This window comes from Cimex lectularius, unplaced genomic scaffold (genome assembly GCF_000648675.2).
Source record: "Cimex lectularius strain Harlan isolate CLEC.00 unplaced genomic scaffold, Clec_2.1 scaffold3, whole genome shotgun sequence".
Classification (NCBI taxonomy): domain Eukaryota; kingdom Metazoa; phylum Arthropoda; class Insecta; order Hemiptera; family Cimicidae; genus Cimex; species Cimex lectularius.
Window position 1 is genome coordinate 2,392,934 of NW_019392688.1, and position 24,409 is coordinate 2,417,342.

The 24,409-nt window shown below is 34.4% G+C and overlaps 1 protein-coding gene across 1 annotated transcript; it reads right to left on the reverse strand.

Moving 5' to 3' along the window:
• Positions 1-284: 284 nt before the first annotated feature.
• On the reverse strand, positions 285-22,457 carry LOC106662374 (homeobox protein vab-15-like). Its single transcript, XM_014386434.2, has 3 exons — positions 21,905-22,457; positions 8,030-8,217; positions 285-1,179 (listed from the first exon to the last, which is right to left on the reverse strand). The coding sequence occupies exons 1-3, from the start codon at positions 22,365-22,367 to the stop codon at positions 871-873; spliced, it is 960 nt and encodes a 319-aa protein (XP_014241920.1). The 5' UTR covers positions 22,368-22,457; the 3' UTR covers positions 285-870.
• Between the last annotated feature and the right edge of the window lie 1,952 nt (positions 22,458-24,409).

The following is a 24,409-nucleotide window of genomic DNA, read 5'->3' on the forward strand; positions in this document are numbered from 1 at the left end:
TTCTGCTCATCATGATAAAAACGCTCAACGTGTGATCAATTGCGCTTATTTGTGTTTAAATAAATTAAAGCTTCGCGATACCGATGGCATTGCCCTCGAGGTTATCGCAGAAGTCAACAGCGTAATTTTGCAACAAGCCATTAAATTCTAATGATAATTATAGTTTATAATGCATATGTTGTTTGTTTGGTCGTGACTGTTTTGGCTTGTTATGTATTGGTCTACTTGCGCAATCTGCCTGTGTGAAAAAGGTTGTTAATTTAATAGGAAAATGATGCAATATATTTAAATAAAATCTTCCAAAATCTTTTATTTATATTTTATACAACAGTATGTCATGCACATTTCTCAGTATCAGGTTTTACCTTAAACACGTTGAAAAAATGTATTCTTTTTTTGTCTTACATTTTTTAAATGTATTTCCATCAATTGAACACAAATTTTAATACTATACGTTTCTCCGTCTACAAAACAATCAATGCTACTAATATAAGTTTGTTTCTCATCGAGTAAATAAGGAAGGTACGGTTATTTTTTTTTAAACGTTCTCTCTACTAAAATTCTAAAAGAATTTTGGAATATTTCAGGAATTTTTGGAACAAAAATATTACAAAGAATTAACGATTTGAATATACACATTATACGCTTGACATTTAACTATACAATATACAATAATACTTCACTATGAAATTTTTTGCACTTAAGTTTTTAATATACAAACTCTTATCTTCAAATATATACAATCTCTACAATCACAAAAATGATATTTACAAGAGAAATAAATATATTTATATATTTTCAGTCTATACAAGTCGGGTATTTTTGTTGAATTGGGGGAAAGGGGCGTTGACGTCGGCCTCGCGATGAGGACTAAGTGGATGGAGGAGGCGGAAGGGGATGCTGCTGAGGCGGCGGGGGCGGCGAATGCTGAGGAGGCGAGGGCTGTTGCGGCAACAGGACCTGGTGGCGTCCGAGGATCGCCGAAAGGGGGTGGTGAGGTTGAAGTAGGTCGTGCGGCTGGTGAGGCGGCCCGGGGAAATACTGCAGGTGTGCAGCAGCTGGGCCGTACAGCGGATGATGAGGACGTGCTGCAGCGACGGCGGCCATTTTGAGCTTCTCGATCTCGGCCTCCTGCAACCTCTTCGCCTTCGCCCGTCGGTTTTGAAACCAAATTTTCACCTGCGCAAACAAATAAAAATCATGATATAGCGTTTTTTCATTTCACAAATTTTGTAAATATTTAAATTATTTTTAATTATAAATTTTTACAATTTTGGTCTAATTTGAAATGGAACTTCGAGTGTTCCATCCTTCCAATAAAAATCAATTTAAAATTCAAATCAACATTATTTCTTTCAGTTTTCAAGATTCCAGACTCTTTTTAACCATTTAAAAACTAATTGGTGGGTGGACTTGAACTCTATTCATCCGGCTCTGATGATGCGTACATAAATAATGCAAAAGCTCAACAAAATGACGTTTTTTTGCCCATAAATGTCAATACCCCTGATCAATTCTTCAACGTTTAAAAACTAATTGGTCAATCATCATTCCAACTCTATTAATTTTGCTCTGATGATGCGCAATAAATACTGCCAAAGCTTGAGAAAATTTTGGCGTTTTCTTTGACAGTAAATGACACAAACCTGATAATTTGTTCAAAATTTAAAAACTAATTGGTCAATCATCATTCCAACTCTATTAATTTTGCTCTGATGATGCGTACATAAATACAGCGAAAGCTTGACAAATTTTGGCGTTTTCTTTGACAGTAAATGACCATAAATCCGATAATTTGTTCAACATTTAAAAACTAATTGGTCAATCATCAGTCCAACTCTATTAATTTTGCTCTGATGATGCGTATATAAATACAGCCAAACCTTGAGAAAATTTTGGCGTTTTTTTGGCAGTAAATGACCACATACTGATAATTTGTTCAAAATTTAAAAACTAATTGGTCAATCATCTTTCCAACTCTATTAATTTTGCTCTGATGATGCATACATAAATACAGCCAAAGCTTGAGAAAATGTTGGCGTTTTCTTTGACAGTAAATGACCACAAACCCGATAATTTGTTCAGCATGTAAAAACTAATTGGTCAATCATCATTCCAACTCTATTAATCTGGCTCTGATGATACTTAAGTGTAGCGAAAATTCGAAAACTTACGGGCAATTTTATTTCCCTTGAATAATCAATCACCTGATTCTTTCTTCAACATTTAATATTAACTGCTCTTTAATTTCTACTGCAATCATCTGGTGGTGCGTACATAAGTACAGCAAATACTCGACAAATAGCTCAAAATTGGCTTTTTTGCCCATAAATGACTATACATATAAAATACTGTATTTTAGTTGGTTTCTAAGTTGGTTCGCTTAAAATATGCTCCTCTAAAATGTATGTACAATGTAAATGACAACAGTTCGTACACGCGTGTGCCACTTGGACGGTTTGGCCTTGTAGAAAGACTCAACCGCCTTGAAAACCTTATGAAATAATAATTATCATAACATTCTCTACATTTTAATATGTCTGAGAAATGTGAACGTCGGAGATGAACTAAGAAATTGAGAAAAACTTTGTTAAAGGTTGGGGACATACATTTTCCGAGCAAAATTTGAGAATATTTATTTTACATGATAATTCCAAAAACAGGTGTATAATTAAAAAAGAATAAACAAAAGTGATGTAAACAGGGAAGGAGTTTCAACCCAATAACTACGAGTAAGATCTCCATTAAAAACATTTAAAAAAAAATGCCTCGATTTTCCTCTAAGGCATATATTTAACACAAATTTCACGAGGGGTCCTAAATGTGCCTCATCCTCATGAATAGGTATGGGAATAGAGTCAAGAGGGCCGAATAGTTAAAAGTATTAAGGGCCCGTCTGGTCAGGGGCATAAAGGGACAATACGCGACCCTTGGAATTGCAGTTCATAAATTTTCTTTCAGACGGCCAAACGTTTTAAACATCACAGTCGTGACAAATTGCTTTCTTTTGAAATAGAGGAAAAAACCTTTTAAAAAAAACTCTGTGGTTACTCAACAGTGATAATTTAAAATTGTATGGGAAAAAGGCCTACGACCCGAGAACAAAAGAAATTTATACTATTTGGGATTTACAAATTCGTATAGAGTGAATATTTTGTTTATCACCTCAATGAGTTGGGGGACTGTAACTCATTTTAATTTTGTATTAAATATCGTGAAATAATCTCGAAATAACAGACATATAGGTCTTACATCAAGATGTATTTAACCTACTCAATAAACCGTAATATTATGTTAAATATATTGTGCTATAGCTACAAATGAAAAAGATGTCTTAATGTCAACGTGTCTTGATTGATTAATTGATTTGTATAAACTCAGCTCTGTACATACATGTATATACATATACATGAATACATTAATTGATATTATAACTTCAAATCACACACTTTTTCATATTTAACACATGCTAAAGTGTTCAGCAAGGTATTCCAATAAGTCTTTCTTCACGTTCTTGATTAACTATTAAGTGATTTTATTAAATAAAAAATGAATAAAAAGACAGAATTGTTAGAATATTTATAGAAAAGTGGTTTGATTGAAATGGTTGGACGAATTTGAGATTTTCTAGCTTTGGCCAGCTTTTTGATACTTTCACTTTTCAAAAATTATAAATATTGATTTTTATGTCTATTATATACCAATAAATTTGTTATCGGATATATTTTCGATATATTATATATTTAATTTTCTTTGGTACTGACAACAGAGTGTCAACGATTCTTTCATTTTTTGCGTGAACTAATTTCAATCGGTTTGACCTTTCTGGAAATTTACATGGCCAATAATTATTTTAGAAAAAATGTCTGCCCGATCATAATTGTTTTATTGTATGTTAAATAGGCAATAAACATGGGGGTCTTTTAGGGTCAAGGCGGCAACCCTTGGCTGCCGTTTGGACGGGTAAACAACGTAGTAACTATCATCCGTTAAGAGGGCCAATTTACACGGCTAATTTTCTAAACTTTTTTTGCACTTTCAACTCCGAACGTAGCGAGACGTTGCGGACGGAAAATTTTCTACTAAACCACGGCGTACCGAAGAAAATCAAAGATATAATATCGGGAAGACGGGGAGAAGAGGAATATTTCAATTTGGTTCTCCACGTGTCATGAATTTCATTTCCTGTTTTCTCTCGGCCGGAATAATCTAAAATTGAGGGTGAGAGGGAGAAAGAGATAGATAGATAGAGAGAGTGGGAGAATGCGATAGAAAGAGAAAGAGAGGGTGAGGGAGAGGGAGAGAGAGACAGACAGACGGAGAGAAGAAATGAGAGAGGTAGAATGATAGAGTGTGTAATTTACAGCATATATAGGAAGATGGATAAAGAGAATAGAAGATAAAGAGAATAAGTAGAAAGATAAAAAATGAAATAAAGACAAATAGATAGCTAGAGATAGATAGTTACATAAACAGATAGATTGATAGTCAGACGAGAGAGAGAGAGAGAGAGAGAGAGAGAGAGAGAGAGAGAGAGAGAGAGAGAGAATGAGAGAGAGAGAGAGAAATTTAGGAACATATAAAGACAGATTTAAAAATTTATAGATAAAAAATTAAATAAAGACAAATAGATAGCTAGAGATAGATAGTCACACAAACAGATAGATGGATAGACAGACAGATAAGTAATTAGGTAGATAGATAGAAAGAGAGAGAGTGAAAGAGAGAGAAATTTAGGAACACATGAAGACAGATTTAGAAATATATAGATAAAAAATTAAATAAAGACAAATAGATAGCTCGAGATAGATAGTCACACAAACAGATAGATTGATAGGCATTCTATCTAGAGAGCTTGAGACAGACACATAGATAGGGAGAGAGGGGGAGAATCCTAGCGAAAAAGAAATAGAAAGAGAAAGAGAGAGAGACAGACAGCAGAAATGAGAGAGGTCGAGTGATGGAGTGGGGATACATACAGCATATGTAAGAAGATAGAAAAAGAGAGGATAGAAATATATAGATAAAAAATGAAATAAAAATAAATAGATAGCTAGAGATAGATATACCCATAGATAGATAGTCACATAGATAGGTAAACACGTCGTTAGATGGATAGATAGATAGTCTCACCGATGGATGGATAGATAGATAGGTAGGTAGAGAGAGAGAGAGAGAGAGAGAGAGAGAGAGAGAGAGAGAGAGAGAGAGAGAAAGGCAGGCAGGCAGGCAGACAGACAGTCAGACAGACAGAGAGAAATAGTTAAAGAGAAAGAGAAAGAGAAGTATTATCTATCTATTATAGATAGATACAAATATAGAGAAAGAGAGTGAGCGAGAGATAGAACGAGGGCGAGAGAGATAGATCGAGTGATAGAGAGAGAAAGAGAGGGGAAGATAGATAATATATTGATATTATATAAGTGGAGAACGCGAGTGGCTGAGAGAGGTGTGCGGGGTGATGAACCTGCAGTATGATCCGCCTATGCTCATAGTATTGCCATAAGAACACAAACATACATTGAAAGCGAGAAAAAGCCTAATCCGTTGAATAGATCAGCGAGGATAGAACCAAAGTGGCTTGAAACATGGGATCATCACCCCGCAGACTTCATTTCTTCCTACATATCTCCTATTAATTTTTACGTTTGCTATTTTTCTTATTATTTTATTTTTTAAATAAATGTTAATAGAATTCAAAAATTAAATAATGTTTTTAAGCTTAAATAATTAGGCCCGTTAATTGCTAAGTTCTGGTGAATTTAAGTCAATCTGTGTTTAGTATCGGTTTTCTTTCTGATCATGGTAAAATTATAAAAATAATACGATTTTACATTTAAACAGAAAAAATTTCTGTATGGACTTCAATGCAAGAAGACAAGGCAATTTTAAAGAACAACCTTTTGGAAGTCGTAATTTATTATGTAATTTATAACGATGTAAAGCTTTAATTTATTATTTGCCAACTTGTCAGACTTTAACGCATCCAATTCCCCCCCCCCCTGTACCAACGGTAATTAGGAAATCGGCCAAAACCCCATCGGCCGCCCATATTGAAAATTAGACCGTATTCAACATTCTTCCTTTAAAGTGTTACAATTGACTGATATTAGAGAATCGGGAATACGGAGTCGGGTCCAATTATAACAGCCGGAGTCAGGAAGCATAATAGCTTTATTATTGTAATCGAGGGTCGAGTGCCATAAATAAAGGAGTGGCGTAGTCATCATAAATCTCGGGCTCGCCCATTACGGCGTCGACTCGATTAAATACCGGACCGCCGTTGCGTCTAATGCTGCCGATTTAATATATATATTTTTTTTAACTTCTTTTCTTTCAAATTTGTGTTGACATCGAATGAAAGTGCTCCCTTATTTAAATCCAATCCGTCGCTTTAATTGGCTCGACAAATGATACAAGAGCCCAACTGAGATTACTCCAGGTGTTAACAACTTCTTTTCAAATGCATAATCTGGACTTTCCCCAATACACAAAAATGGTTTTCTGTCACTTTTAATTTGCAGAAAGTAAGCTAAGCTGCCTAAGTTCAAGTATTTCTTCCGGAATTTCAATTATCGTGACGGTTTTTATTATTGTTTGGCTTATTAAGAAAATATGTCAATCATTGCTTTATATTTTCGTTATCAATCTATAACCTTCATGCAATACAAACGTTTATCACGTACCTAATTTATGTTTTCTTATTGAATAATCCTGTTAATACATTCATTAAAATTCCATATAATTCTAGGTACAGAATCGGACAAGAATATAATAAATAAATAAAAACTATCGGTGATTGATGGATAAGTGATTTAAATGTAGTCTTTTACAAATAATATATGCCTGGCGTTCCTTGGCTCCATATAGGGAGCGAGTTGGAAGGCCAATCGATATTAGGATTGCGCTTGATCACAGAGGCGAGTATTTGGGTCCCAGTTTCTATGTTTGTTTTATTGTATGCAGTTATAAGTCTCTTTTTATATTTTATTCTGTGGTTTTAGAGTGAGTGTATTTATTGGCGTGAGCGCTGGAGTATTGAGTACCACATCGCACTCCCAATCAGATTAATTAATATTCTAACAATTTATGACTTTGGTACATTTTTTTTTAAACAATAGTGTGTAATTGTAATAAAAAAACTTTATTTTAAACACCTTTCAAGTGTAATAAACAAATAAAAATGTCAGTGAGTGTTGAATACGTGTCTGAAATGCAGTATTTGATAAATTAGTGGGCAGTTACTAGGCCTTCTTAATAATCCAAAAATAACCAATAAGTGTTATTTTAAATAATTGCGATGATAAAAATCACAGCGGGTCGTGATGGTTGAATAAAAAAATTCAATAAGATAACACAGATTAGGTATGTATGATAAGTATGATTGAACACTTTTGGTCAGGAGAGATTGAATTGCAAATAAAGGGTTAAGGAATAAACGCGAAAAATTATTATTATTTTTACATTTAAAAACTCATAAAGTGTACTATTTAAAAAAAAAGTTTTGCGTATATCTTGTTGTTTTTGTCTAGGAAAATATACAAATTACTACGCTGAAATTACCGAAGCAGCTTAGATTAATTATCAAATAATTACTACGATTATAATTGTTAATGATTATTTATTTTTAAATAAACTTAATACAAATTTAGATCATATTTCTTTTTTTTTGTCCTTCTTAATAAACAACAATGGCCTATTAGCCGGGTAATAATTTATATAAACTTTGTAATACGTTGTTAAAAGCATGTGAAAATTGAACGTTGAATAATCGCTACTTAAGAATTATTAATAATTTGGCTGTTTATTAACCACTTTTAAATAATAAGAAAGTGAAGTAACAAACAAATAAGTTTTTCTTAAAAGGGATAAAATATTAAATAAACTATAAATTTATGTTTTATTGGCCTAATTGACCAGGTTACTTCTTTCAATTAATTATTCTTTTTTATCTTAAGGTCTCGGTTGAGATAAACTATAAAGTGTGAAAAGTATTTCCAGCGTGTATTAGACCTGTGAAGATTATTACCTGAGTCTCGGTGAGATGAAGGGAGCTGGAGAATTCAGCCCTTTCAGCTATACTCAGGTACTGTTTTTCCCTAAACTTCTTCTCGAGGCTTAGGAGTTGTTGCGTTGTGAAAGGTGTCCTCGGCTTTCTGTTGGGTTTGTGCTTCCTAAGGTTGCACTTCAGCTTGGGAGGTTCGCCGTTGTTGGGTTCTGGATAAACATAAAAACAAACGTTAATTAAGATATATTAAATGCAACGTATCAGTTAAACTTTTAATTAATACTAATTGTTATATTTAAAAAAAGAAGGTGTAATTATGTGCAAAGTTTTCCGAGGTCTCGCCCGGTAGACGCGAATCTCTTTGGGAATCTCTCGTCAACGTTTTTCATTTTAAGATTTACTTTTGGGTCTCCATTCTCTTTTTTACAGGTGTATCAGGAGGATGTCAGTAAGAATTATTTATACAATTATTCAGAAATCGTGAGATGCGGTCTGGTGTGATGTAGGTTTCAGAAAAACATTTTCTTTATCGTGCCAACGTTTCGATCTTTATTGAGATCATCTTCAGAGCTCAAAGTGTTTGTTTTCTATTTAACTGTCCACTTGAAAGGGGCACTTTCAACACGACACGCAAGAATGGCAACACCAGTCCGCATCTCACGATTTCTCAATAATCTTCGACTAATGGTCACTAATCACCACACATTATTTATAAAGCTTAATAATCATAACCGTGGAAAAGTTCACATCCCACAATATATAAATTGGCTTATTCAAAATCCATATTTATTTTCAAAACTTAAATATTATTCGTCAATTAAATTATATTGAGGGTTCTTCTTGAGCACTGAGTAGTGATAAACCTGTCTTTTAGTTGTTTCTGATCATTTTGGTCTACCCTTCTCTCTGTGTTATTTTTATTTCAAAATATATTTTTAAGAGAAAATGATAACTCACTGGTGGAGGTGTGGTAACACCATCCCACTTTTGTTAAAATAAAATAAAAAAGAAAATAGAAAAGTGGCATTGATGATTATCCAATACGCACAAAATTTGCCAACAATTTAGCCATTAATGTTGACAAGTAATTTGAATTAAATTAGTTTTTTTACGTAAATTGTATATATTCTGTAATTCTCTATGTTTATGATCACTACTTGATAACGAATAAAATTCTATATTTTTAATTTGAAAATTACCTCTTGTGTACGTGCAATAAAATTGTAAATCTTCAGCTTAAATATTTTTTCACTGTTGTAAATCGAGATCTTTGAAATTTTACGCGGCCTATAAGAGTTTCTACCGGCAAACCTTTATTCTTTCAGGTTTTTCTATTGCAAATAATTGTTTGGTGTTTGTTCTGGCTTGGTGCTACTACCTCTCCCTACTTATAACTCAGATACCACGCACTAATGACGCGAAGAAGTCCGGCAAGTATAAGCAGACCGATATGATCGGAAAGGTCTAAAGTAAACGTTCATGAAGGTAGTTATTAATAACATATTTTTTATATTTTAAGATTTTTCTTGAGGTAGACAGATTGATGAACTTATAGTTTTATCCTTTCCGTTCTAGACTGACAACCTCAACCAAAATAGTAAGGATAGGAAGATGTAAAAGTGCATGAAGACTCAGACCCATTGCGGAAATCTCACAATGCAATACCTAAATGACCGTTATAAATGGTATATTTCTATAATTTGAGATTTCTCCTTGAGGGCTACTGGATAATGAACCTGTCGTTTGATCGTTTCCGTTCCAGACTGCCAACCCCAACCAAAACAATAAAGGTGTGGTGCCTACATTGATCCGAAACGACTTAAGTACATTTTCATGAAGATTCAAATCCCACGAAGAAATCTCACAACCCAATAAATAATTATTATTATGGAGATATATTTCTATATTTTATGAGTCTTCTTGAGGTCTGTGGGTTGATGGACTTGTTTCCCATCTAAACTGCCAAACTCAACCGAAATAGCGATAGTAGACAGACCAAAACTTAAACACAAGTGAATAAACATTTGGTTTTTATTATTTGATTCTTTATTTCGGAAAGATAGTTCTTACAAAAGTTAGTTTGAAGTATAAAAGATCTTGTAGAAAACAGTGAAAAATATAACAAAATAAGCGTAATAATGAAGTAAAAGACAAGTAATTCCTATCATGCATGACATCTTAACGACCAACTATCCAATTGGGGGTCCATTTAACAATACTTTTTCCAAATTAATCTCAGCGAAAACGCCATGGAATATGTCGGGATTCGAACCCAGAACCGCTACGGTGGCAAGTACGAGTCGAATGCCCTAACCATTCGGCCACTATGGTCTCCTAAAGAGCAGACAGAATGCAGAATAGTTGAATTGAGCTCAAAATTAGATGAAACAAACAGTAATGCAATGGATTTTAAGCTTTAACGATCTTTTACAAAAAAGAAACACGTAAGACCTTTAGGATAAATTGTAAAATTCGATCTTTGCCAGTATGCAATGTTGCCTCGTCAATTTTGCAATCAGAGAGAAACTGAAGAGATTTAAAAACCTTAGAATTATTTTAACTTGAAAAGGGCTTTTTAGAAATATTATACTTAAGTAGTTCAAGGTTAATAGTGTGAAAATAAATTATAATAATTATCTTTCGGTTTTTTCAATTTCCTTTGATTCAGGAGACAGCAGAAATTTGCAAAATGGCATGACCGCGAATTCAATATTTATACTTGAAAACGAATTTTTAATTGAGAAAATAATAAAAAACGTTTATCTTCAATTGACTATTCCGTTTGTTATAAATAACGTGATTGATTCTTTTATCTAAACCCATTAAAACACAAAGAAATCAGCACTTCAGCAGCTGTACCGTTCGATTTGACGTCAAACTTTCGTAGTGGAAAAAACATTCCAATAGCACATAAGACAAACAGTCTGTATTATTAATAAATTAACAATTAACGTGACCTCAGATTAACTCGAGGGGGTTATCTCCGGGGTTTCACTACTTACGCACGAACCGACTTGTCCCCGAGTGGAAGGGGGGTTTTTATAAATCCTTAAATTGCGATAATCAACAGCAGACGGAGAAAACCTCTAATCTATATCGTAAATTAGTCAAGCGAGTCGGAATACAGAATTTTATGTAATTATTTTTACTCTCGAGAATGTTCGCGTTTAATGCCGTCCTAATTGGCGGCAGGCACGAAAAAATGTGTACATTTTGGAAGCCAGACTCGCCTAATTGATATGGCAATATAACTCAACTTATAAAAAGAAAAGACATTTTCAATTTTTTTGGTGCGGATTTTATTAAAAACGTTCAAATGCTTAAATGAATAAACAAACGTTTTGTTACTGATCGTTACGTCCCAGTGATCATTCTCTCACGCTCGGAATTATCGAGCGATTATGAAATTTAATTTATTGCCTGGCCGATAATTAAAATTCATTTTAGTTTATTAACTTTATTAATATTACCAGTAATAGAAGTAAAAGGACAATAAACATGTTTTACTAATGACAAATAGTTAACCGACATATAACCTCTATCAATAGTTATTATGGTCAGAGTAATAAAAAAATTAGTTCCTTGTTTTTGTCTGTTTGAATGGACAGAATAGATTTTTTGAAAAACAAATTAAAAACAGTGGCTTATTTCTCACGGGGAGACAATAAATTTTCTAGCGCGCCTAAAATTATTGCGTATTACCATATTTGTCCTTTGAATATGTGATAAATGTTTATTAATTACTTCCTTAACAACTTTGGCCGGGTTGTGGTGGGGTGGATTCGAGCCTTGAATAATAGCATTCATTTAACAATTAGCTGCGAAATAAGAGGTCATACGATAAATTCTATCGCTGATAATCAATGAAAACAAAAACAAAATGGTCGTGTCGCTTTTCTTTTTTAATAAGTCGAATATTTGCATATTTCGTTATATTTAGAGATGAACTCCGACGGATGATAACGATTTTTTTTTTCAATTTTAACATCTCGAGTATTTATAATCATAAAATCGATTTATAAATTCCGTTCTGGCAGAGATGGATTATACTGTCCGGTTATTTGACAGGACTTAAAATACTCACTATATGCTTATAAAGTTTAAAATTATTCAACCTTCAAATTTTAATCGTTACCAATAATTTTGGCCTTCTTCCTATCCTACCTGTGTTGGTCAGTCAGAGGCGTTTAGGCATTTCGTTCATTTACATTGTTGGGTCTGTGCGATTTTTGTGAAGTCAAGGCCCTTTCATATGGTCGTGATGGTGCCCGTGTTGACGTAATCTATGTTGCACCGGTGGCTTTGGTAAATTAAGTCGGGTTATTTTTATTGTTATGGTCTATATTTGTGATTGTCGGTCCTTTTCCTTATTAATTAGTACTGCGTTTTGATCATATAAAGCCAACACTGTAGATTGGTTTAAATTACGAACAGGTTGTCAGAGAGAGAGAGAGAGAGAGAGAGAGAGAGAGAGAGAGAGAGAGAGAGAGGGAGATGGAGAGAGAGAAAGAGAGAGAGAATGAGTGAGTGAGAGAAAAAGGAAGATATAAAGTGATACAGTGGGAAATTTACAGATTATGTAGATAAGATAGATAAACGGAGGTCAGAAATAGATGAGATTGATACAAAATGAAATAAAGACAAATAGATAGCTAGGGATAGATAGATACATACATAGATAGTCACACAGATAGATAGATAGTCTCACCGATGGATGGATAGATAGATGAGGTGAGTGAGAGAGAGAGAGAGAGAGAGAGAGAGAGAAACAGAAATAGAGGGAAAAATAGAAAACTTATAACGATAGACGACAGATATCTATATTGACAAATAGATAGAGGGATAGAGATAGATAGATAGATAGATAAGGAGAGAGAGAGAGGGAGGGAGATAAAGATAGAGAGATAGATAGATAGATAGATAGTTAGATAGATAGAGAGAGAGAGAGAATTAGGAACATATAAAGACAGATTTATAAGGAAAAAGAGAAATATATAGATACAGAAAGAAAGATAGATCGATAGATGGAAGGATAGATAGAGAGAATGTGTGTGTGAGAGAGATTCATACATAGAGGGAGAGGGGACAAAGAAAGAGAGATATCGTCAGAAATATATACAGCATATAGAGATAAATAGATAAATAAACGCCAGAAATAGATAGATAAATAATGAAATAAAGACAAATAGATAGCTAGAGATGGATAATAGATACATAGATAGGCAGATAGATATACAGACAGGTAGTTAGGTGGATGGATAGATAGATAGGTAGAGGGAGGAAGAGGAAGAGGGAGAGACAGAGACAGAGGGAGAGAGTGACAGAGAGAGGGGGAGAAAGAGAGAGAGAGACATACAGACAGACAGAGAAGGAAAGAGAGAGAGAACGAGGAGAAATATAGATGTCTCTGAAAAAGAGAAATGTACAAATACAGAAAGAAAGATAGATCGATAAATGGAAGGATGGATATTGTCAGAAATATGTTCAGCATATAGAAGTAGATAGATAAATAAAGTACAGAAATAGATAGGTACATAATGAAATAAAGACAAATCGATAGCTAGAGATGGATAGATATGCAGATAGATACACAGACAGGTAGTTAGATGGTGGACAGATAGATAGATAGATAGATAGATAGATAGATAGATAGATAGATAGATAGATAGATAGATAGAGAGAGAGAGAGAGAGAGAGAGAGAGAGAGAGAGAGAGAGAGAGAGAGAATTTAGGAACATATAAAAACAGATTTATAAAGAAAAGAAAAAATATATATACAGAAAGAAAGATAGATAGATGATCCATATGTTTTGCGGTCATAATTGACTATATTAATTATTTCATCTCAACCAAGACCTTAGATGAACAGAATAATTTATCCTTATAGTTTGTGGTTTTGTAAAAATACAAATATTATGAATTTTGGTAGACTTGGCTTGGCACTTTGGTCTAGTATTCATATTACTGGTATACTATTAATTTGGTATATTATTCATATTTCCCACTGAAGATACCGAAATGTCAGACCAAAACGGTCGGCGATGACCAAATTTCAGGTAGACAACACGGAGAAATCTCACGAATCAATAATTAAGTTTTGATAATATTTTCGTACTAGTCCCGTGTTACACGAACATCTAGGCTGTTTGTTAGGTTAAGTGTTAAAATTTTAATTTGATTTGTGAGAGGGGAATTACAGGGTCCTGCGAAGGCACGCCCACTAGGGGAATCCAGCCATCCAGGACAAGGCGAGGGGCTTACCAGCCAAGTCCCCTCGCAGATTAGATCAAAATGGAAATCAAATATAAATCTTAACTCAGACAATTCTGTTTTGGAAGGTTGTTATATAAAAAAATATATTTTTTTTTGGGAAGAAACCCGTGTCAGCTTTTATCGATCGTATTATTTATTTTTAATTTTTTGCCGATTCCTTCTGCTTGGAATATCTTTGTTTTGTTGAAAAAACGATTTGAAGAATATGTAAAATCAATAATTTTGATCAGTAATTTTGAAGAAAAGCACTGAATAAAACTGAGATCGTTCAGGACATTTTGCTTCCATTTTAAATAGACATGTGGAAAAGATTATGGTTAACACGTTAACAACATGAGACTATGCTGAATTGCAATCTTTATTTTCAACGCACATAACATTTTTATATACTTATCAAATTTTCAAAAGCAGAATTAAAGAAAACCTATTTAACATTTATAACTTTTTGCATAAAATAAGATCGTATTAAATACATTATTGCATAAGAATAAGCAATTTTTAAAAGAATAAATGATGTTTGTTTTTAAATACACGGAAAGCAAACAGTTATTACAATACATTAGGAAAACATAATGGTTATTAACGTACATAAATACATAATGGTGGTAATTTATGAGCGTATCAGTAAATAAAAAAATGTTCAAAAGCTGGAGTCTCATTTCAATTGGTTAGTTTTCAAATTGTCAAATAAACAGAAAAATCTATCCGACCGTGTCGAAAGTAATGAAAATCGCATGTGGTGGTAAAAATGGATGAGGGCTTAGCACACGGGGGATGGGATTTTTTCATCCCCTCGCACACTCGACTCAAGCGCTGTTGAATCTAAGTCTCGCCAGCTTGTTTCCAAGACGTCCCCCTCTCAGAAACCCCACTCAATCAATGTGAGAGAGAAACGTAAAGTATAGGTGTGTTGTACAGTGTCCGTTTTGTTGAACTTTTTGAAATGAATTGAGAATTTACAGGGTATCAGTTATCTATGTTACCTAGGTATGCTACATTCAAGATTGTACAAAATAATAAGCGATTGTTTAGGGAAATTAGCAAACTTATGGTGCAAAGTGTGTCTGTATACATAAAAGCCAATAATTGTTAGTACAATAATAAGTAGTAAGAGAGTAAAGAAAGCTAAAGTGAGGAAAGACACACCAAAACATGTAGGGTGGTCAGATCAAAGCGAGGACATGGCCGTGAGGATTGGCAGACCAATGAGAGGATTCTGACAGGATATACAGAACAAAACAATGATTGGTAGACCGAAACATGAATGATAACCAGGCCAAACCATCGAGGATAGGCAGATCAAAGCGTAGATAGAATACCAAAGCAAGACTAAGCAGACCAAAACTAAAGAGAGGATAAGGCAGACTAAAGTAAGGAATTGTAGAACAAACAGAGGATAGACAAATTGGTAGACCAACATACCAAAGATTATCAAACAAAAACATCGAAGATAGGGAGATCAAAGCGAGGACATGGCCGTGAGGATTGGCAGACCAACGCAGGATAGACAGAACAAAGCAATGATTGGTAGACCGAAACATCAATGATAAGCAGGCCAAACCATCGAGGATAGGCAGATCAAAGCGTAGATAGAATACCAAAGCAAGGCTACGCAGACCAAAACTAAAGAGAGGATAAGGCAAACTAAAGTAAGGAATTGTAGAACAAACAGAGGATAGACAGATTGGTAGACCAACATACCAAAGATTATCAAACAAAAACATCGAAGATAGGGAGATCAAAGCGAGGACATGGCCGTGAGGATTGGCAGACCAACGATAGGATAGGCAGAATAAAACAACGATTGGTAGATCAAAACATCAAAGATAAGCAGGCCAAACCATCGATGATAGGCAGATCAAAGCATAGATAGAATACCAAGGAAAGGCTAAGCAAACCAAAACTGAAGAGAGGATAAGGCAGACTAAAGTAAAGAATTGTAGAACAAACAGAGGAAAGACAGATTGGTAGACCAACATACCAAAGATTAGCAGACCATAACATCGAGGATAGCCACATCAAAGCGACGATAGAAGGCCGAAGAATGAATGGCAATCCAAAGTAAGGATATGGCAGATCTAAGGTTTGGGAAACAAAAACAACGAGAAAAAGCTGACTAAAGTTAGGTTAGTATACCAAATCGAGGATACTTCAAACGATAGGCAGACTACAGTACAGACGGGTAGACTAAAACAGCAAAGAAAAACAGACAAACCAAGCATGCTAACACCAAAACAAAAAAGAATAAAGCCAACTACAAATAAAGTGAAAATGGTTACTGATAATGGGTTAAATTCACTCGTTTCAATTATTCCATGTTCATACAAATTATGTTGCCGGCCATGAGTAACTGAACATAAAAACGAATACCGAACCATCGAGCCCAATTACCTGGGATCTACACAGATGAACATACACACGGCCGGATTGCCAATTCCTTTATTGAACAAACCGTTCAAATACAAAAAAAAATCCTTTTTAGCAAGAAGGGAAACAGTATAATTAATAATGGTAATCAATATCAAATTAGTTCACACTCGCCAATTCGAGAGGAGGGCCTATGAAGGACTGGCGCCCTCGGTGGTCTCATTACGGCTCAGAAACCCCTTTGACTTAATACTCGACGTTGCGGTCCATTTGTTTGTCTAAATTAAAGAGGGAACAATATTTTTAAATGTAACAGGAGGGAAGAAGATGGGCCCGCTATCGACCCCTTGGCACATAACTCCCAACTGTCAGACGAGTTGCTACCATTAAGCAAGTCATTTACCGCTATTAGCTACTCTATTTCAGAACTCCCAACACCGTCCAGGGGAAAAAATATCCTCAACCGCTTCCCGGCGTGTTGTAACAGGCTCTGGTAAAAAAGCGGCGTGTTTCCTGTTTTAAGATGGAGTCGATTTATGTCAATTATGTAAGCAAGGATTTGTGGAACGTGCTCCGGCTACGTTTATTTAACACAAAACGGTGGACATTTTGCAATGCGCTTAACGCTTTATTCTTCAAAGCTCATAATTGACTTACAGACGCAAAAGCCAACGGAACATATATTTTTTTAAGTTCCTGTAGGAGACCCATCTGCCGTGCTCACGCATAATATTCATATATGGCATTCTTACAGCTCTTTATATGGAGCTAAGGAAGACCATCTTCAAATGGTATCAGCAAACTTTCTCTACACGCAATGGACACATACGCCTGTTTAGCTCAAAAAGTTAATGTCAGAGTGTCGTGAATCAATCAAGTCCTATTCAAAAACGTATTGGATCTTTCTTCTAATATTCAGATCCTCAGATGGCCACCTATCAAGATAAGGCTGTGGAAATATATCTCTATTGGTTTTATTTGTTACCAGTTTTACAGTACATCAGTTACTGTTTTAACTTTAAATGTTCAAAAAATAGCAGACGGCGGACATTTTGCAATGCGCTTAACTCCTTAATCTTTAAAGCTCACGATTGGCTTACAGACGCAAAAGCTTTTTTTTAAGTCCCTATAGGACTGATTAAAAACATACTCGGTGAAATGTTATAACAAAACTTCTTAAATACAAATTTCTGAAGTTAACCATCGAATATTAGTTTAAATGTATTTCATTAATTCTTAGGCCTCTTACAGGTAGAAACATACATTTTACAAATGATTTATGTATTATACATAAAATTATTTCATGCCGTTTGAACCTAGAAATGTTATTATATATTAATGTATTTAATGTTACTTAAAAAGCTTCATAACTGCAAAAATTATGCATATCAATTTTTTATTTAATTAATTTTAGAAAATCTAAACTAGGAATTGGATTACATGATAATGGCAGGATCATGTTAAGTGTGCTGTTAACGCGATAATATAATTATACATATTTTTTATCAATATATATAAAATATAGGCAGTTATTTACACTAATAGGATCAATTTCACAAGTCATGATTTTTTGACCATAATTGTAATATTACCATATTTTTATTTACGCAGCTGTGAATATTAATAGCATTTAATGGTACCTGTGTTCGTATACCAATTTATTTTTATTTTTTGGTATTTTTCGCCAAAAAATAGAAATATGTTTGTTTTTTAATGGTACAATGGTGCCAAAAGGATTTCGAACAGTTTCAAAAATTTCAGATTTTTAAGAACAAACAAGATTAAATATAATAACACCATCTTAGTCAGAATAATACACACGTTTGTTACATTTTGGTCTCGAAAACATAATATTCAAATAAATTGTGAAATTTCTCCGTGACATCCGCGAAATGGTGAATATGAAATTTGGTCATTACTGATCATTTCGGTCGTCCTATCCTAGCTGGATTAATGTCAGACGCGTTTCTGAATTTCGCCATCTTCAGTCTGTACCATTGACCAAAATGACTGCTAAGGACCAATTTTTTGAAAATAATAAAATAGGTTTTTGTTGTTGTAAAAATAGAAAAGTGCAATGATTTTTTCACACAATTTTGCCTATACTAATTGACTGATTTATATAAGCTCAACCTAGCATACATATGCATATACGCATGTATACAAAATTAAGTTTATGACTTCTCTTCGACCAGTTCAGGCTTTGGCAGACCGGGGCATGATCTTGGTCTTTTCGTTCTGTCACCGAAGTTAGGCTCCAGGGGCTCCAGAGGGGTCATTTTACTTTTCAGTCACTATTTTAATCAATCAATTAGGATAGAGTATTCGATAATCGTACACCACATTTTACACCTAGTATAACTAATTTAATTGAGGGGTACCCAATATACCATAGCTCCTCTCACACGACACATTCACGCTAATAAATACAATATATATACAAAAAAGGAAGAAGGACTTTGAACTACAAAATTCAGAATCCCACCAGAACCCATCTCAGGCATAATTTTCATTCTTAGTAGAATACATCCACCAAACTTTCTCTACATGCGCTGGACGCCAGGCTTTTGCTCAAAATGTTAGTGGACCGTGTGGCCTATGTCAATACCGCAAGTCCTGTTCAAAAACGGATTAGGATGATCTTTCTTTTAAGATTCAGATTCTCAGATGGCCACCTATGTAGCGTTGGCTGTAGAAATATCTCTCTATTGGTTTTATTTGTGCATTCATTAAGTTTTAGTACATTAATTTCTTTTTTAATTTTAAATGTTCAAAAAATAGGAGAAATAAATTATTTTTAGTTATTCAGGTTCTTCAAATACCAAATTTCTAAACAGATGGAAAATAAGTTTAACTTCGAAACTTTTAAAATTTAATATTTTTTTATATTTAAAAGCAGCCTTGATATATTTTAGAAAATCTAGTATTTTCGTTCAAATCCTAACCAGTTCGAACAGTTTCACGCGCCAACAACCATGTTTATGTAGTTATAACTTCTGATTTTGTATTATGTTCAAAAGATGAAGAAAGTAAATCAGTAATTTTTGTATTTTGTATCAGTAATTTTAAGCTGTTAGTGCAAAAATCAGGGATAAGGCGAATTTAAAAACAATCACCTAGTTAAATCGTCAAGCTTTCGAGGAATAAAACCCCTTTATCAGTACTTTGTAACTATTATTAATATTTGAAAGAATAACAAAAATAACCGTCACCTTACAAAACTGTAACTTGGTTTCAAGCATAGTAAATTTCCTAGTTGATAGTGTGCTTATTGCTTAAGGTTTAAAGATACAGCCTAACCCCCGATTTTTTTTTCTTATAAAAGCTATACTCAGACAAGTAGTAGATTTTCTAAAATCTAAAAAACAATTTAGATACAGACAAATCGTTTAAATAAATAGCAGGCAGTTTTAATTAAATCGTTATGTTTTTGTATCTTGGTTCGTTGATCTGTATGGTTTTGTGAAGAACATAAATGAAATATATTGAGTGTAGCAGATGATTTTATGTTTAATTACTAATAAAAACAAACAATATTCTTCGCATGTTTATTGGAATTTTATTGCCGCATGTCTGAAGCATGTGTGAAATGACAAAAATTAATATTTAAAAAGTTTTTTGAAAAATATTTATCAATACAACGCCCCTTTTTCCGTTCAGACAAACATCAAACCTAATGACACCAATGGAAAATATTAGACACTAAAAGGATAAATAGGATAACAGAAAGGATAGAAAGAAGTGTCCGTCAAGATTCAACCGTCGTAAAATATTACATTTCCGTATATTATTTTGTTATCTACATATTATAAGGAAAAATTTAAACAGTTTTGTAATATAAGAAAAATAAATATTATCTAAGGACTATTAAAATGTGTTCTCATGCTTTGTTTACACGATTATGGTATGTTGTTCTTTTAGAAAATATGTTTCTCTTTCCTATTAAACACTGTTTTATTACACACGAATTATTTTTTTACGAAAAAGCGTTCTGTCTGACGAGTTCAAAAAGTTATTATTTTAACGATAATTGTTTTCCTTCTGATGTAATAATCTTCTAGGTAAACGCCTTTCAGAGAAATATTGTGTGTAATTAATTATTTATTATGTATTATTTCAGTTTTTTCGAACGGAAAAATCCTTTGACTTACTTTTAAAAGATACAGTTTATAATTATTCGTACAACAATTCAACAAAGGTATAAAATAGTAAAGTAAGAAGTATAAGGTAATAAACAAACAAAAACACAAATTGAGTACTCGCCGGAAATACTAAACAGGTTGTATTTGCTAATAGTATTTCCATAATAAATTTAATTTAATATCTTGCCCCTTAAATAAAATAAAAAAATATAAAACTATTTGCAGATTTGTACAGGAGAATTTCAATCTTTTCTTGAAGGATCGCGATATTAATTTGAAAACTGCAGAAATCAATTTTGTTGGCTGAATCTTGATTCTGATATTCTAGGCTTAGAATGACAATGAAACATTTTACAATCAACCATTATCTATATGTGAAAAGTAATTTTTGCGAAAACGAAAGTGATCCATATTGAAAAAGAAAGTAGTGTTATTCCGACTGAGTGGGCCGCGGGACCATTTTCGTATTAATTATGTGTATTTGCCGGAATCGTTTAAGAACTGTATCTACTTAAATTAAACCATCTAATAATAAATTATAATAATAAAAAAAACATGAAAGTAGATTTTGGATAATTCATGCTAAAGCTTGGTCAACCTGGTTCTTATAAAGGCTCAAGTTTATATGGCGCGGAAGGAAGGATATATAACCAGAAGCATCAAAACTTTTGGATTTGACCTATTTTGTTATATTTAACCAGGTCTAAACATACATGTTTTTAAAGCCTTCTTGAGGTTCAAGACAGAAAACAACCGTTTTTAAAGAATCAACCACAATAACTAATTCATAATTTTTTTGTAAAGTTTTCAGAAGACGAATTCGGTAGTGGTTCGGTTTTAGAAATCAAAATTTTGTAAAAACTTCTAACGATTAAGGGTATTAACATACTTTCCGGCTACAAGATAAACAAAGATATTTAAGGAATCACATAATAACTAAACGTAGAGCAAAATATATACAAAGGGGCGTTGTAGAGTGCGGAAAATAAATTTGGTATTGATTAAATTTTTGGAATATGAAACTGTTGCAAAAAAATGATAATAATGAATATAACGGAGGTACGCGGTTGTTTGAGACTGAAAAATAATGATATTAATATGAAAATGTAAATACCTGGCGATGAGGATAACGGTCCGTGGAAGGATGGGAAAACTGGCGCTCCAGGGAAATGGTGAACCGGCCAAGGCGCGGAATGTGGCGGGAGTCCGCTGGCCGCGGAATACGCCGCTGCCGCTGCTGCTGCTGCCGCAAAGGCGGTGAAAGGCGTCGGCCGGATCGGGCCAGACGCCTGCTGATTCTGCCCGAGCATAAACCGTGCCAGGCTGTGCTGCTGCGACACTGGCGGGTACTGGGGCTGTTCCTGCTTCTCTTCTTCAACGTCCACATCCTCCTCGGTCGACTCCAGCTCTTCCTCGCTCTGCGACTCCGGGACGGGACTCCTCCTCGGCCTGGTGTCGGCGAGGAGAGCGGCGACGCTGAAACTGATGCCGGACTTCGGGGAGCTCCTTTCAGGACTCTTCCCTTCTTCCATCCTCGAGATCTTGAGCACTGTCATACTTGCTGAAGATGCCAGCATAAGTCAGACGCGGATTCACTTTCGCATATCACGGCCACCTTCTCTCGGTTGGATCGGACGTCGACTGACTTGCCCGGCGAGTTGTGGCCGTACCTTTCCCCTCGTTCGATTCTCCCACTTTCAAACCGGCTCGCCACGCCTCCGGCTCCTCCCATTTTCCCCTCCAAAACCCACCCTATAAATTTACTTTTTCACCCTTAATTATCAAGATTCAGTGTCCCCCTTGATGTCTTTGTTCCAGGCCCCTTTGTCTGCCGGATAAATTGACAAGGGTTTGTTAGTCGGTTCGCCGACCAGCCTGTAATGAACATGTCAGACTCAGCGCTGTTTTTCAACCAAATATATTATATACATACACATATCTGCCCCTCCTATTCCTGCGATTGTTTGGATCGGCTCATTCAGTGAAACTTCCTCATTAATGTAGCCCCAGGTTGAATTGAATTGCTCCCGTTTGCCATAAATTACTCAACAATTAGCCGACTGTTCGTACAGTTTCGATTTTCGAAAATCACCCCGGCCAATTTCACTTTTATACGAAAAAGTAATCAAATCAAAACAAATCGTTTGCAGCACACACGAGCTGGTCGGTAATATCCGAAAACCATTTTCCTATTATCTAAAAATATTAGTGTATTGGGTACATTATTCGGCACATAAGAAAAATAATGCACTACCTGCTTAAATGAATTATAAAGTCACTTTTATATACATAGTTTCAATTAATTATTCTTTTTATGTTAGGTTTTGGTTGAGTCGAAAAAGTTAGTGACATGAGCGGGATTCGAACCCACGACCTTCGATTCAATACGCCGCTGCTCTAACCACTTGCGCCATCGTGACTTCGATCCACTCGGACACTCATCGTCTCAACTTACAACCTTTTCGAATTTTTCCTCTTTTTTGCCATTTTTGAAAGAAAAGAAAAAAAAAGGTTGCGACGAGGAGTTGGCTTCCCAGTGGATCGAAGTCACTCACGATAGCTGAAGTGGTTAGATCAGGGGCGTATGGAGCCGAAGGTCGTGGGTTCGAATCCCAATCGTGACGCTAACTTTTTCGCCTCAACCAAGACCTTACATAAAAAGAATAATTAATTGAAATAATTAATATGGTCAATTAGATCACAAAACAATTGGATTAATATACAACCCTAACCATCCCTAACCATTCTCAATTAATAATTATCGTGACATAAAATCAACGCATGTTTCTATAACAAGAAATTGGGTTGTGCTATGAAAGTCAGTGGGATCTGCCTAAATTTTATACCTACCTTCGCTCGCTCATACTGACTCCCTGTACGAACATTTCACATCCCATCAGATTCGAAGTTGTGTGAACCATGTTGCGGTCTGCAGTGTATACTGAATAAAGAATGAGACCGAGGATGATGCCTTGCGGAACACCCGATTTGGGATGGTGAATAGGAGAGAAATATTTTACGCGATTCGTTCTTGAAAGTACCTATGGGACAGATAGGATTTAGGATGAGGTAATAAGTGAATGGAAGGATTTATTATATTTAAAAAAAATTGGTGTTAAAATCAACCTTTTCTTTACAAATATAACCTTTTTTTTAACTGCTTTTTAAAGTACATATTTTTATTTCATTGCAACCGATAAAGTATTCTTCGAGGTACATCCAACTTTTTGATATATGCTCCCCTCTAATATCAACCACGAGTGGCTTTGCTAGATTAAAAAATCCTTAAGTGAAAATGAGCAAAATTTACAAAATTAACGCAAAAACAATGAATAATAACGATTAGCGATAAAGAACGAAAAATGTATAAAGTAGAAAATTTAATTAAAATTACAGAAGAGCTTCAGACTGCCTTGCGCTTTCTTAATACATATCCCTGCTTTTTCTTTGATAAAGACCACGTTATTGGTCATTCATCAACCAGTCATACACTTTTAATTAAATTGAAATAAACTTAATTATCATTTTTAAGGTAACCCGAAAGGTGAGCGTGGGGGCCAAGGATATGACCTCAGGTGATCTTACCGATAGGCATATCGGTCCACCAAATGCAAGAAAA

Bases quoted from the DNA above. Each gene is read 5' to 3' on its own strand.
- LOC106662374 (XM_014386434.2), bottom strand. From the start codon at position 22,367: ATGCTGGCATCTTCAGCAAGTATGACAGTGCTCAAGATCTCGAGGATG. The intron at 8,218-21,904 runs GTATTTACATTT...ATGTTTATCCAG, and splicing joins ACCGTTATCCTCATCGCCAG to AACCCAACAACGGCGAACCT. The intron at 1,180-8,029 runs GTAATAATCTTC...TTGTTTGCGCAG, and splicing joins TTCATCTCACCGAGACTCAG to GTGAAAATTTGGTTTCAAAA.